The sequence below is a fragment of the Epinephelus moara genome, chromosome 12 (assembly GCF_006386435.1).
Source record: "Epinephelus moara isolate mb chromosome 12, YSFRI_EMoa_1.0, whole genome shotgun sequence".
Classification (NCBI taxonomy): domain Eukaryota; kingdom Metazoa; phylum Chordata; class Actinopteri; order Perciformes; family Serranidae; genus Epinephelus; species Epinephelus moara.
Window position 1 is genome coordinate 15,412,848 of NC_065517.1, and position 15,214 is coordinate 15,428,061.

General features: G+C 39.3%; 2 protein-coding genes across 2 annotated transcripts in view; one reads left to right on the forward strand and one right to left on the reverse strand.

The window, feature by feature from the left end:
- LOC126399189 (probable serine/threonine-protein kinase kinX) overlaps positions 1-8,626 on the forward strand; it is a 41,552-nt gene extending 32,926 nt beyond the window's left edge. Inside the window, exons 33-34 of the mRNA XM_050059030.1 lie at positions 1,756-1,800; positions 3,745-8,626. Coding sequence (XP_049914987.1) covers positions 1,756-1,800; positions 3,745-3,899 — 200 coding nt within the window. The 3' untranslated portion in view covers positions 3,900-8,626. The remainder of the gene's footprint in view (positions 1-1,755; positions 1,801-3,744) is intronic.
- LOC126399190 (protein FAM184A-like) overlaps positions 3,983-15,214 on the reverse strand; it is a 202,465-nt gene continuing 191,233 nt past the window's right edge. The window contains exon 18 of the mRNA XM_050059031.1: positions 3,983-3,989. Coding sequence (XP_049914988.1) covers positions 3,983-3,989 — 7 coding nt within the window. The remainder of the gene's footprint in view (positions 3,990-15,214) is intronic.

The following is a 15,214-nucleotide window of genomic DNA, read 5'->3' on the forward strand; positions in this document are numbered from 1 at the left end:
CTCAGAGAGAGAAGGCAAAAAAATTGCTAGTCTTTTTTCAGTATGTTGTGAGGCGTCCCAGATGTGGTGTCGGTTGTCCTATATGATACACTACACGGGAGAAAATGATCAATTGTTGTGCCAGATGCCTGTTTTTGCTCCCTGCGACGCCCTACGTGTGTCAGGCCAGGTTATTATCAGGCTGATATCATGTGGTCTGAACCTGAACCTGACATTACACAGGTGTGTACTCAGTCTGGTTGATGTTCTGAAGAGGTATGCTGGGATTTATGTGATGCAACAAAACACAATGTCCTAATAAGAGTCATAACGGGTTGTCTGACTCGAATGATGGCAGCAGCTCTTTGGGTCACAGGTGACAGGCTTGAATCCTGAAGCATGACTCGAAGACAGACAGGTTGAAATAAAAGTTCACATTTACATATGTCAAAAACAGCAAGGGTCAGAAGCAGGTAGAAAAAGACTTGAAAGCCAAGGTGTCAGCAGAGAAACTGGCAGGGAATGAGTGGAAATGAGCTGGTATATATACTGCAAGGCTGATGAAGGAAATGGGAAACAGGTGTGCAGGTGGATGGGGAGGGTCATGTGATGGGAATGGAGGAAAAAGGGTTAGTGCAGGGCAGAAGGGAGTGGCTGGATCTGAAATGACAGGAAAATATAAATATAAAGCCTCTTGCATGAACAGAGAAAGTACTTCCAGTAATTCACCTGGGTGACTGAGAACCAGCACAGACCCAAAGTAGCGCTTGTTTACATGTTTTATTCCATATGCTTGTTGTTCATAGACAAAGGAAAAAGAGCGTCCCGTAAAGCTTAAGGTATCCAGTTAATTTCCACCATCTTCCCACTGGTTGACTCAATACAAATTTGCTTTAATGACATTAGGAACATAAGCGATTAGAATTTAATGAGATAAGCTGATTGAGACGAGATTACCAGCCTTTTGAGGTGCCTTGAGTCACTGGAAGAGATTATGGCCTTTGATGAATATGGCAACAATAATACTTAGCTGGATTGATTAAACCCATGAAGCAAAACCCATTAAACTGGGGTATTAGTGTTCTGTTATTATTGAGTCACCCAGTGGAGTATCAGCCCCCCCCCCCCCCCCTCTCGTCCTCACTGCCCTGTGTGACTCTACACTTTCCTACTCACACAGTATTTCCTGTTTCTTAGTGTGTGATCAAATTAGGTTGATTCCTCTGATCCAAACTTTAATTTATAGGTTTAATTTTCTGCCTTTCTTTTAAATTGGGTTGCTTACTTTATTTTTCATGTCTCCACTGTGAACGAAAAATCCAAAAACTGAGAAACTCAGAACTGCTTGTACATTCCATCTATGGGTACCACTGGAATAATCAAACTTTATGCCCATGGGAGAACATCAAAATACGGCATTGCAGAAAAACAGCATTGAAATGTTTTCTGTTTGTTCATGACGGTTGGCACAAAATAACTACCCACACATTAAAAGAAATATCAAAGACTGTTTGTGTGCTGAGTGTGCTGATTCTTTAGCAAAAATGCAATTTAATTTCAGCCGGACTTTAACAGAAGAATGAAAGAGCACAAGACCACAAAAGAACATCACAGTGTGTCTTCTGAATGAACCTTTTTTTCCTTTCCCAGGCTCTTTCTCCTCATTTTCCTACTCATATGCATGCAGACACTCATCCTGTGTCTTCTGACTCTCTTACACAGACTCACACACCCATACCAACAATATAACTATGCATTTTATCCTATTTCTTGCAGAAGAATCCCAGACTGAAGAAAACATTACAGAAAAGAAGAAACCAGGTAGGAGTTGCTGAAATTTCATCAGACTGTTTTGACTAACTGTGACTTTCTGATGAAACTTACACAAATAAATAGAAGTTTCCTCTTAAAGCTTTTGCATACCTTTATCCAAATGGAACATACTTTGAAGTATTTTTTTTTTGTTTTGTTTTGTTTTTTTGCCTCTTTGCCTGCACAGGTAACTGACACTATAGAGACAGCCAGGTAATAAGGAGAGAGGTGAAGGAAGGTGTGACAGGCAACAAAGGTCTTCAACTAAATAGTTTTAAAGGACCATAACCTACTGGGAAGCACATGGGTGTTTCATTGTTCGGTCTATAAGTTACATTTCATGGTGATATTCCAGCCTGTTGACATTCCCAGCAGTGTTTCTGTAATTGAACCTGGGCTCATTTGCATCACCTCCTCATCCCAAGTCATTACATATTGCCGCTTTGTCAGTGGCCTTTTACGTCTAAGTATTACAGGCTAGGCATCCTTCTGCATCTATTGTTGACATCCCAGGATGCCACTACCAACGCCGGCATGTCAACAAAAGCATGTAGTTAGGTTTAGAAAAAAACATCATGGTTTCCCTCTACATTCACATGGGAAGCTAACACCAGGCTCCTGGGTGAAAGTCCAGGGTTTGTTGGTCCCACCCACCCTATGGGGACTTTCTCGCTTCTTATATTAGTCATTACTGGCAGCATTTCAATCTGATACCGTCTAGCAGCATGATACCACTGTGACAGGTATTGTCCGGCTGTGTTAAGAACTGACACCGCCCGTCCGCGTATCATAACGCAGCAAGAGGTGGCCTTTTGCGCCAGGTGTGTGATGCCGAAACAGCTGTTAAAGCGGCAGGTTTTCAGTGTCTCTGAAAAGAGAACAGTCTGGTATTTCACTGGTGTTTTTGATGGTTTTGAGCCTGAACCGAACCAAACCTTCACCACAGCGTTGTTGAGAAACGTAAAGTTTGTATATATCCGCAACAAAATAATGTGCAAATGTCACTTAGTATGTAACACGAATTTCAAAAAACCTTCAATGCAAACATTTCTTCTGGTGATTTTTTTGCACATAATCAAATAGTTTTGTTGCCTAAACCTGAAGTAGTTTTGGTGACAAAACCTACGTTTCTTGTGACACTGATCTTTTTTTGAAAATACACTATGCTTGTAACAAGCACAAATTATGCGTCCATGTCCCTGAGAGTCCAAAACTGATGCTATAGGAGTACTTAGAGCGCCATAGTTTGAAGTGTAGGGCCATTGGCCATTGTTGTTTATTAAATAGCGATGATCTGAAGGTGATGAAGGAGACTCCAATGACACTGTCTTGCTTGTATACAGAAAAGGTTTATTACAAGAAGTACAGCATCAAATCAAGCGCCTTGGATGCCTGTGAGAGAGTTCGAAGCCAATGTGAACTGCTCTGAATAACAGCCCCAAAAACCCTGCTTATATAGACTGGTGATGTTTATGAAATGTGAGACAAAGGCAAAACAGACGACAGAGAGATATTCTAGTTGGACTTCACCAAACCTTGACCTTGGCCATAAATACCTTCTTGACCCTGACCATATATACTTTAGACCTTGGGCCCCTAACTGGTCATCTGTTCCAAAGCTTCAGAGTAGATCTTAATACACTACACCATTTTACCAGCTGGGAGTGAGAACATGTTGGATATTCTTTTCTTTAAATAATGAATAGTTGTATTTTCTTGTGGAAACCAGGAACTCCCAGAGGTATGGATAAATTGTGATCATCTCGGTTTCAGTTTCAGGCTCAGCTTGCTTATTGTAATAGCCTACTGATGACAGTTTGCATTAAAAACAGACCCATTCAGGAGTCCATATTGAAAGGTTTTATAAGCTCTATTTCTCTCCCTATATACTTTTTTCAATCCAAACCATCCCCTTATCAATCATCTATCCATCTCATCTTGCTGTCTTCACAGGCCAGAGATACTTCCAGTGCATTTACGTCCCTGGTAAAAATGCACAGTACCCCTTGAGACCTTTCACCCCGCCCATGTCCCCCGCCATGATTACCCCTGCAATCAGGTCCATGATGGAGCAGCAGCAGAGAGCAGCAAGGGCGGCGGGACAATAGGACAACCTGAACTCTCACCTCATTTCTGATAGCACTACATCTCCCAGTCCAGCAGGGGGAGACATTTTAAATCTGTGGAATTCTTAGATCCTGAGGAAAAAACACAGACACAGATAAGAGTGGACAGAATGATTTTGTCTTTAATTTATTTATGTACATATTTTCTCTCTATGTGGTTGAGCTCCTGGGGTTCCTGATGATATTCCCCATTTTCCTCGCAGCTGATAGTTGTCACCGTCACGCTTTGCTTGTGCCTTACAATGTCACAAATCTCCAATCAAGGAAGCATTGTATAAATATTCATAACTATGTATAATGTACATAAGGATTATATTAGTAATTTAGGCTGAAATAAACATAAACATCTTTAGCATGTTGTTTATATTAGTTTACTTTTTCAGTCTACTTTAAAATAAGGTTTCCATGGTACCATATTTTGTTAAATTTAATATTTATAATTTAAGGCATTTGCACTGACAAACAATTGTTAACAGTAAAAAAGCACATATTTATTCTGTTTTAAAATATACAAGAAAAAAACTGATAATACTCAAACAAAATTATTATTAAATACAATCTGGGGCAGTATTTTGCATCAAATATTACAAAAAAATAAATAAATCAGGAAACTTTAAAAAAAGAAAAAAAAAAGAAAAACCCTACCATTTTGTTTTTGGATTTTGAATGGGATTAACTATTACTTGAAAGACATGTCACATATTTTTAGTTTTTCTTTTTTTACTTTGAGAGCCGTTATCAACAGCTTGCATCCTCTTGTTTTTAATCACAGATTTCAATCCTGCGTACTGTAACACAACCAGGTGTGTTTTGCTGCTTCGCTTCATCTGCAACAGATTAGCATGCAAATGATTGGAGGGTCAAACCCCAGGAGCTCCCACATTTGATCCAAGCAGCCTCCCCGTCTCTGATCGCGAGCCTCATCAACATGTTAAATGTTGCAGAGTGATTAATAAAGATGAGACATTTTCTTCTCAGATGACCTGATATCATACAGGAGTGAAGAGGAAGGTGAGCTCATTATGTACAACATGCTTGATTTAAATTAAAGGCACAACACTTTAGTTTAAAGAGATGTTTCGACACGTTAATGTATTTGTTGGATGTTTTTCATTCCCAGACACTGACACGTTTGTATTAAAAGGTTGCTCATTTAAAATTGTTCTTAACTTCAAACAGGTGCAAATAAGGGCTTGAAGTTTACAGTACATGGTCCCCTCTTATAATACTAATACTCATTTAATGCTTGAATACTTTTAGTTTTATAAAATGCCATTTATTTCTATTTCCCAGTCTTTAAACCTGAATTCGTCCTTGGTGACAAGCCAGCTTTGTTCTTACGAATGAAGTGCAGTTGATGGAATCAGCTTGTTCAGAGACAGGGAGTCTGCACAGGACGACTTTGATGTGACCAACTAATGAGACGCTGTGATGTCTGCTACAGTGGATAAATGTCATGTTAACCATCAGCTTATTTACAAAGCCTGATACATTGTCATATTTTCAGTTACCTCACTCGCTCTGGTTTTGCACCTTCACAACAACGCTGCCTTGTTGTCGCTGCAAAACTGTTGCTGAGCATTATCGGCAATTTGCTGCTGTCTTACTGAATGAAAACCTTGACTACAAAGAACCAAAAGGGTGTCTCACACTGGGCTTAATCCTGGGATAAGACCCATATTAGTCCAGGGCCTGCTGTGGTGTTCACCCTAACAGTTTATTCACACTTACAGTTCCTAAGCTGCAAAATTAATTCCTCAGTGGTTTGCAGTGTGAGGCACTTGCCCTGTTGTAGTGGTGACTTACAGATTAACGCCTTGTGGACTGACTAATCCTAACTGTATTGCAGGTCTATCCACACCTTTTTCAGGGTTGTCCCCTATAAAGTCTTAAGGTGTGTTCAGACTGAGCCCAGAGCTGATTTCAGAAGCAATGCAAATGCAAACAAAATCAGTGGAAAGATGTGAGTGGATGTGAAGAGTTGCAGATTCAGTCTAAGTAATGCAAATGCTGAAATGCTTCCATTCAAGCAAAAAATGTGCACTTATCCTGCAGCTGTGTGACTCAGCTGCAGAGACAATAAGACAAACTGAGGGGAAAATAAGAGAGAACTGGAGTTCCTGTTATGGTAATGTTGCTACCAAGCTAACAGCAACAGCCCGTAGAGTTTGTCAGTGGGTATTCAAGGCAACTAATTGCGCAATAAAGTGGGGAAAAATGCTTCGTGCTCACTCTGAATGCATCTTTTAAGTCACTGGTGTGAATCCGGGTTGGAACCAAAGCAATCTCAGCTAGCTGTTTGCTGTTAGCGTACTGATTTTTGAGTGTGAATATTTAACCTGAGGCTTGATGTAAACTCTGGGTTAATGAGTCCAAATGTGAAATGAGGTTAAGCTAGCCCTGGGCTGCTTTTTGTCGCCCCTGCAGGGTTTAGGTCAACAGGCCTGAAAAATGTAAGTGTGAAGAGTCCTCATGTTTCATGGCCAAATGAGATCTGACAACCTTTTACAGTGGCGACCCACTGTGAGTATGTGGTTGTTGGAGTGGCATTTAAAACACACCTGGCATTGCTGTGCACTTCAGGTGTGTTTGTTTATACAGGAATTATTCTTAAAATGAAACCTATTCCAGCGGGGGGATGCAGCGAGTAGATAGCTGCTCTGGAGGCCCTGAAACGTCAGCTGCACTGCAGCTGCATGATATTAACAGACAGTAATAACACCATGCAGCTGCAGCTGTCTGCTGTAATTATGTTTTTACATCTAATCTAATGTCACTAGGCTGTATACAAGTTTCACAGCATAGGGTTTACCCTTGACTCCATCTGTGATCACATGTTTGAAATATAGGTACATATGTTTGTGTAATGATGTTAAGAGTGCGTTTTTTTTCCCTGCATGTTGTTACTGCACTGCAGCAGTTGTGAATGGGTACAGCGTGTACACTTGAAGCAAAAAGACATCACTTATCAGTATGTTTCACTTTGATTTTTTAGTAGTTCCAACCATTTGTTGATCTATTTTTCTGCAGAAACATTTCGACCTGAGTTTCCCATATTTGTTGGTCAGTATTTTTCCCATATATCACAGTGTAATGCTCTAAAAATCAATACTTTGATCAGCTCAGACGCACTACTTGGCATTAAAGGTTTTATATGGAGTTTTTGACCACTAGTAGTGCTGTAGAGTAATGTTGTTTTGAGGAGCAGGTCCACGAGGACGACACACAACGCAGATAAACTTCAGCTTTAAACCTTCTGCTAGCTTTAAAGTTGATGTATTGAAGCTAACATTTTGGGACATGCTTACCTCGGAAACGTCTGGTCACCCGAGTAACTCTCGCTCCCTGGGTACTGAGTGAAGTTCAAACTCCTCAGGTGCTTGCTGGGCTTTTCCTTTCAAAAACAGGCAATCCTTTAAAATGACAGCGGCGATAAATGCTTTGCGATATCAATTCATTTCACATAATTCCCATTACTTACAGTTGTTGGTGGTAATTTACTGCAACATTAGCATATCAGACATGACAGGTTTTTTTTTGAGCATGAGGGTCAGTTTAGAAACATGACCTGTTCAGAGAGTTAAACAGCAAGCAACGATAAAACATGATCTAATAAATAAATTGGATTTGAGCATAAGATTTGCAGTAGAGCACATGTTGTTAAGTTAATTTGAGGCCAACATGCGTAATGGAGTGATACTATTCCAATCAACTCACTGTGTTTGCTTCGTTAACTCACTAAAATGGTGTACACGTGTAAAACGAGGGAAACCACACTGAACCCCCACTGTAAGGAGAATTCAGGGGATTTCAAACCAGGTTTATGCCATGTGTGAACCCAGGAGAACAAAGAGGAACTGCATTTCAGTTTTACACTTGATGCAGTATCTGCAGTTTCAGAGTAATAGTTTAAAAAACCTTTGAAATGAAAGATTTTAAAATATTTTCAGAGGTGTTACTGAATGTCATGGCTTTGTTTTTGTGAATGGGCTCTACAGTATTAGTTTCAAGTCAGTGGGAAATATGAGTGTGTTGCAATAAGAGCAGATTAATTGCTGAGGACGAGCGATTGTTAATGTTGTTTTAGGAAAATTTTTATCCACTGAACAAGTATGGTGTGAGGTTGTTTGGTTCTTTTCGAACAATCACTTATTTTGTTAATGAGTTCTGATGTAATTTGCATGATGGTGTAATTCACACAAGCATCACTCTCCAGTGTAAAAGACACATCAACCAACAGTCAGTCAGAAGCTGTATAAAGACTGTAGATAATATTTATTTTATTTGTTGCACTCCAGAGATTGATCACCTCGTTAGGTCTCACACTGAAAGACATTGAATTCACACACTGGTCTGCTCAGAAAAAAAAAAAGTAATTTGTTTCAATTAAAGAGGATATTTCTGTGTTGTTGAATATCATCGGACTTCAATGTGGGCAATAATTTTAACAGTGTTCCCTAACGAGACAGAATAAACTACCTGTTGCATGTATGATAAAGCAGAGGTGTATGATGTAATCACATGAGAAGGCTAGCAGCCTGACTCAGTCACTGTTTTTAGACATTTCAGGAGCCACTTAAATATCACAAGTGACATTTTAGGCACTTAAGGGACTCTACTAAGGATGTCTGCTGTGGTTACATGTAGAATACACTCACCAAAATGCATTTTGTGGGTCATCATTTCAATAAATATTTGCAGAAATTTGCAAGGCCATTATTGTGTCTTTCTTTATGTTTCCCTCAAGCTGGAACGATACGAGAAAGATTGTTGTTATGGGGACACAAAAGGACATATACTGGGATAATAACAAATTAAAACCCGCCTACTGTATGAGGACATAAATAATCTGCTCCGAGATACAAACACACACTGAGCTGACTTTGCCAGATATGTTTGGAAGACACATAATTGCTGCCCGGATTACATTTTTATCAGCATAGGGATGAAATGGTAATGTTAACTGCATCCACAAGCAGCTGTTTTTAATCTGATTTCCCTACAATAAGTAAACAAGTGTGTCTTCGCAGTAGTCATGACCACATACACACATGAATTCATGACGCATGCACACACACCCTCACATATGCTTGTCACTTATCCAATAATGCCTCCGTATGACAATCATTTCATGAGTTATGAAAAGGGATGTGGCAAAATGGTGTGTGTGTCTTTGTGTGTATGTCTGTCTATTTGTGTGTGTGTTGTTACAAAGTGCGGTCATGTTACGTAGGCAACTTTTACTGCACTCAGCCTTTTATTGGCATGACCACAAACACACACTCTCAGGGTAAAGTTGTGATGCACAGGGAAACTATAGCTTCTTAGCTAATGTGAGCTAGGTTGCTAATAAATACCAAACGGCAACCTCCAGGGATGACGAGTGAAGCCAATGCCGAAGTGCCAAAAACTGCAGTTCATTGAATGGCCACTTGAGGCAGACTCCAAAAGCCTGTCAATCCCCATAGACCCCCATGTTAAAATGCTCAACTTTACAGCAGAAACAAACATGTTTACAGTGTGGTACAAAACACGGTTTTGGTCTCTATAGCTAATTTCCCCTTTCACAACAACTTTACAGGGGGTGAATTTTTTTTATAACTCATCTGTTTAAATTTTATTAAGGCTTAAAGTTGTGCATAATTAAGGGCGTGGTCATCTTGAGTGACAGGTAGCGCCATCACGGGTGGCTAACTAGCCGCTGGCTGTCTGCTAGGCGTCATCTCAGCTAATTCGCAAGACATTGAACCTGACCTCTCAGCCATGTTTGTGCCTTTTGGATATTTTGTTTTGTGAGGGAGCTGGCACCAAGCGGGAGCAGCCAACACCACAGGGCTAGCCAAAGTAGCGTAGCTTGTTAGCCTAGCTTGTTAGCCTTAGCTAACTTAGCAGCTTCGAGCGAGGTGGGCAACCAGGCTTCATTTGGCCCACCTCTTTGCCCATTTTTGATTGGCCTGGAGTTGGGCAGAGTCAGGCACTGCCAAGATGGCAATGGCCAGAGCCGCCTACTTTGAGCTTCAAACCCGCTCCTCAGAAACCAATGGGTGATGTCACGGTGACTACGTCCATATTTTTATACAGTATTTGATAAATACTGATCGAATTATTTTTTTTCTGTTTTCTTACGTTCCATGTTTGTGTCCCGACACACTGCCAGCCAGGCAGCATCTCCCACATGGGCCAGTTTCATGGCCAATATCTTACAATATTAGCTGGTTAAACACACAACAATTAACATCTCCATTCACACTTCTTTGCTACTGGTTGATGCTGTGATTTCGCCAGCCCACCAATGTTGAACTCCATGCAATGTTAAGATGCAAATTTGCTTTGCCGCTGGAATCAAATATTTTATCAGCCTCTGCACTGAAATGAACGGGAGGCAAATATCAATCCGTGTTAATTTTGTTTGTGTGTGACTGTACTTAGACAGACACATATTTGACCTATACGCCAAATGTTCGCCTCTCAGGGCAAAAACTGCGGCAGCCAAAGGTTGGGGAAATCTTTGTGGACTGACTGACCGAGCCATAGAGGTCCTGGTTGCAGTTAAATACTGTATACAGAGACAACAAAAAGCTGATCTGGAGCCTGAGACATGATTTGAATCCTCAAAGCCATATGTTTTTGTGCCCCCAATGTGCCAACCACCTCTTTATCCTTACTGTGTGACACAAAACGCTGCTAATGACCACACTCTGGGCAGCAACACTCCAAAAGATATTAGCAAATGCAAATTATGTACTTGTGGTACAGCGGCATGTCTCCCCATAAATTAAACCCATGTTCAAATTAGTTTTTGTATTAATTATTGCAGATTTTGCTCTTAAGATCACACTTTGTTAAAACAAAAAATCCCAGGCAGAAAAAAAGGGATTTAAGTCGATAACAATCACAGCAGCCACACTATCAAGTCCTCTTTGCTGGGAATCTCTCTGTTAGAGTGAGCTTTCAGAATGAAGCTTTAAGTGTCTGAATTGCTTCAATATTTCAAGTATATAGTTATGATAATGAAAGCAAAGAATTACCCTCCATGAAGATCTACACTTAAATCATAAAAGAAAGTGCCCCTTGATTTCAAAATGCTCCACTTTCAGTTCAGTGATTGAAGCTTCTCCTTTGCATTTTTGCTACGCTGCCAGTTTTCTTTATCAACGCTGCTAAAATGTTCAAGCTCAGACACAAATATCTCATGTTGGCACATTTTACAGGCGTCCAAGTCCCCATAGGCCAACAACCTTTGGAGATACAGGGCACTTTTTTATCCAATAACGTGCAGATTATTGGTGATTTGATTTCTTTTTAATTTGAGTCTTGAGACATTTTGTACAATTGTACTACAACATTTCTAATACCAGAAGTCAGAAGTACTTTACATACATAATGTTTGCTGCATAGCTGCTGCTACAAGTCTGTCCTGTCCTCAAGAACATCATCTGCTTTCCTCAGCCAGTGGAGAGTGTGTTGAAGCTTTCAGCCTAACTGAGCACGCTCATGTCTTTGTTCCTGTTCATGTTATCTGTTACTGCTGCTTCACTCAGGAAACAGGTCACAGTCTTGATGACTGATTCCCTGCAGCTGCAGTCTGAATTGTCCAAACCCTGGTGCCAAACACTGCATTGTTATCAAGGGACAGTAAGAACTGAAGCGGTGAGACTCGCCTGAAGACACAAAAATAAGAGGAATGTGAGAAAATCTACGTGTGTCCATATTTATTTTGCTCGTTTTACATGATGCATTTCAGCAAATTGTCTTTGAGGACATTTATACATTTAACACCTGCTAAACTGAACAGTTTTTTCGCTCCTATAATATACTGGCTTTCCATGATAACTTCACAATTCAGTTTTGAGTTTGGTCTCCCTACAGCTCCTACTGTAACTATACAATCAAAGAACAGTGATATGAAAATTAAATAAATATATCACCAACAGAAAGGTATGCATTCATTTTCAGGAAATTATCAATCATTTAAAAAAACAAAGAAGATCATTCATTGTCCAAATCCTCAAAGCACATATACTTAATGATAAGAAGCAATACATTAGGTTTGTAATGACGAGGTGGCTTTGGCTGAGATAAATCAAACATTAGTCCAAGTCAGTGAGAAATGAATCATCTTAGTCCAAGAAAATAAATCATTAGACAGACAGCAGTACTTTAACAAAGCTTATGATGGAGCTTGATTCCATAATGATGCACTATTGTGAACAAAACACTGATTAAATTAATTTTTCCTTGTCAGAAATGACTTGCAGAGCTGGCGTCTTTTTTAATTACCTCACTTTGGAACAAAACTCTTGATGTAAACATTAAAATACTAACTGATTTATACAATGCATGTTCATTGGTGTCAGTTTTACATATCTGTCAATGTGAAAAACAAAAGTTATGTTAATCAGTGTGGTTTAGTTTTGCCTGTCAAACTCAGAGGACATTGACATCACTGAAACTGGACATGGAGGTCAACTTTTTCCCTTTTTATAGACTTTAAGTGCCAAATATATGAACCAGACAAACAACACATGTATCTCAGGTAAAGGAGTCTCTGCACATGTTTTCCATGACTATAATTGATGGCAATGTCTTCTACAATCTGCCAGTCTGTCATGATTACCTTTTTAATTGTGTTCAAATTCTGTCCCGATCTGTCTGCTGACTATATTTGGCACCATCAGTCTACTTAATATTGAGTGTAGTTGTTTAAAGTAATAACTAAACATACCATGAAAAAAAATAAACATTTTAAATACTGTATTTTAGTCAATGTGTTAAAGAGCATGCACATCCAAAAACAAATCAAAGACGAGATGTAATTCCTGCTCACTGTTTTTCTCCCACACAAAGCGATTTAGTCTCACCAACAGGATATCATGTTTAGAGCTACAGTACAGACAGGAGAAGCTGAGAAAGTTTCAGTCAACCACCTGTTTTAAAGCACATTTTAAATCTGTGCACTACAAAAAAAGACAAAAAGAATCACTTGAGAAAACACAAATAAGTTTTTACGCTTGGATGAGATGGAAATTTGGTGTATAAATAAAACTGAAATGTGCCAAAATGTAATGGAAACAGACTAATGATGTACATGAAGGGCGTGATTTTTTTCTCATGGAAGAAAATTGTAAAAGACAAAAACAGATCTGTGTGGACTGGAGCAATGAGGAGACTGTAACCTTCATCAAATAAATAGATAAAATAAATATAAATTCCATATTTCCATTATGTCTTCGTCTGCAGTAGTTTAATTAGTGCCACCAACTGCTTATTTTAATATGCTCAGCTCCAAATATTTGCATAACCATTGTGGAAAGAAACATAAATTTGTTTGCATTTGGTTTAAATTTGTGCTACATTTAGATGGAGACTAAAGAAATGCTCGTCTCGTATGTAACTTTTAGTGTTTTAGTTTGAATGTTAGTAACTTTTATTTCAGTGATCAGTGTGCCATGTTGGTCGGTATGTCAATCATAGGTTTTCTGTGAGCACAATACTGGAACACCATGTGACAATCTTATAGCTGAATGTAGAAATTAGTGTAGTAGTGCTTTCAGATGCAATACCTCTATCTGCCACTAGGTGCTGGCTCCAATAGCACTCCGACCATATTGAAAGCAACAGGAAAACCCTCACATTCTCTCTCAGTTTTTCCTACAACTAGGTGAAGTCTCCAAAGTAATTTCACATCTTATGCCTTTGTTGACGCAAACTCACTGTTACATAATGAAATTACTAAGGCTGAAAGCAGGCTGTCTTTGGGGGGTTTGATAGATACATGTAGGTGTTTGAGGTTATCACGCTGCTTGCTCACCACAGAAAATATGGATTTTCTGGCCCCAAATAGCCGACCAGGGCCCGTCTCACAAAAGCGATTTGCGAGCACTGCTCATGGTGAACTGCAACAGTGACAGCATCATATTACACGAATGCAAATAAATTTGTCTGTCAGGGTTCTTACACACGTATGCATGTGTCTCATGTATGGTGTTCATTTTGACAAGTGAAGCAGGTCAATAAAAATGGAAGCATCATGCTCCCTTAATGTTTCTCCACAGTCTGTCCGTCATTGTGAGACCTTATTTTGCATGGGAGAAAAACAGTACGCAGGCTCTACATTTGCTATCATGTAAGCTGGTGTGAAAAACTGATGACAATATGACAGTATTGTTTAGCTGAATAAATACCACGTTAGCTCACTTTGATCTGACATTATGCAAATCTTAAGTATTGGTGACGGAAATGCAGCGTTTCCAGTCAAAACCAGCCCAGAAATGATTCATTTGTGTTCACTTTTGTTGCAAAGGTTGAATCAAAATTTTAGAAAATCACTGAGGACCTCCAGGCGTCTTCCATGGTGGCTTTTAAAAATGTGAAAGCCATCAATACGTCACTACTGATCAGTCACGATAGGTTTGTAAAAATGTATTCAGCAACACCTTGATCCAAGCTCAGCAGGAAGGACGTAACAACAACACGGAAAGAACATTCGAAATGCTGAATTCCTTGAAAATAAAAAAACAGATTCTAACTTCATTATTCTGTTTACAATTCATACAACATATACCAATCTGTCACCTGTGTAATAAACAAAGTAGATAGCAACTTTAATAAAATACTGACAAAGGAAAAAAAAACATTTTAAAAATCTTAAATGTGTGGCAAAGCGCAAAGCGTCACCCGATAAAGTATATTTGTAATAAAATGTAAATCTTTACCTGTGTGTTACTGTGTTTAAGTTTCTCTACATACAATAAGTTTTACAACAGAACAAAGCAGCCTCTGATACCAACCTCTAATACTTTAACCTTAAAAATAACCAGTGAACCTGCAGGATGTTCTGTGTGAGAGTCAGTTTTGCTATATTCAAGCAGTATACAGATGTTTATTTCATGTAAACTTTGTATCCTAACAACTGGAAGCATCTACAGTGGCTGTGTGTGTATGTGTGTGTGTGTCCCTGTTTACGGTACTCATCTGTTTTTTCCCTTTACATCCTCGACTGACATGAAGCTGCGAAAGCTCAACGGAGTCCTGAATTTGCGGCCTCTTTGTCTGTATGTGTGTTGTAAGTGTGAAAAATATACCTCAGATATCTACTAATGCACGGAAATCATTCTAAAACACTTGATGAACATTTTCTGGTTTCACATTAGACCCACAGTTTATTACAGTCTCTCTGATGTGCACAAAACTGGCAGTTCTACATTTCCCCTAAAGTTTCTGACGGAAATGGGTACAACAACCTCTCTAATGTGTGATCATATAAGATGTCTAAAGTGGCTGAAAAGTTACAGCAT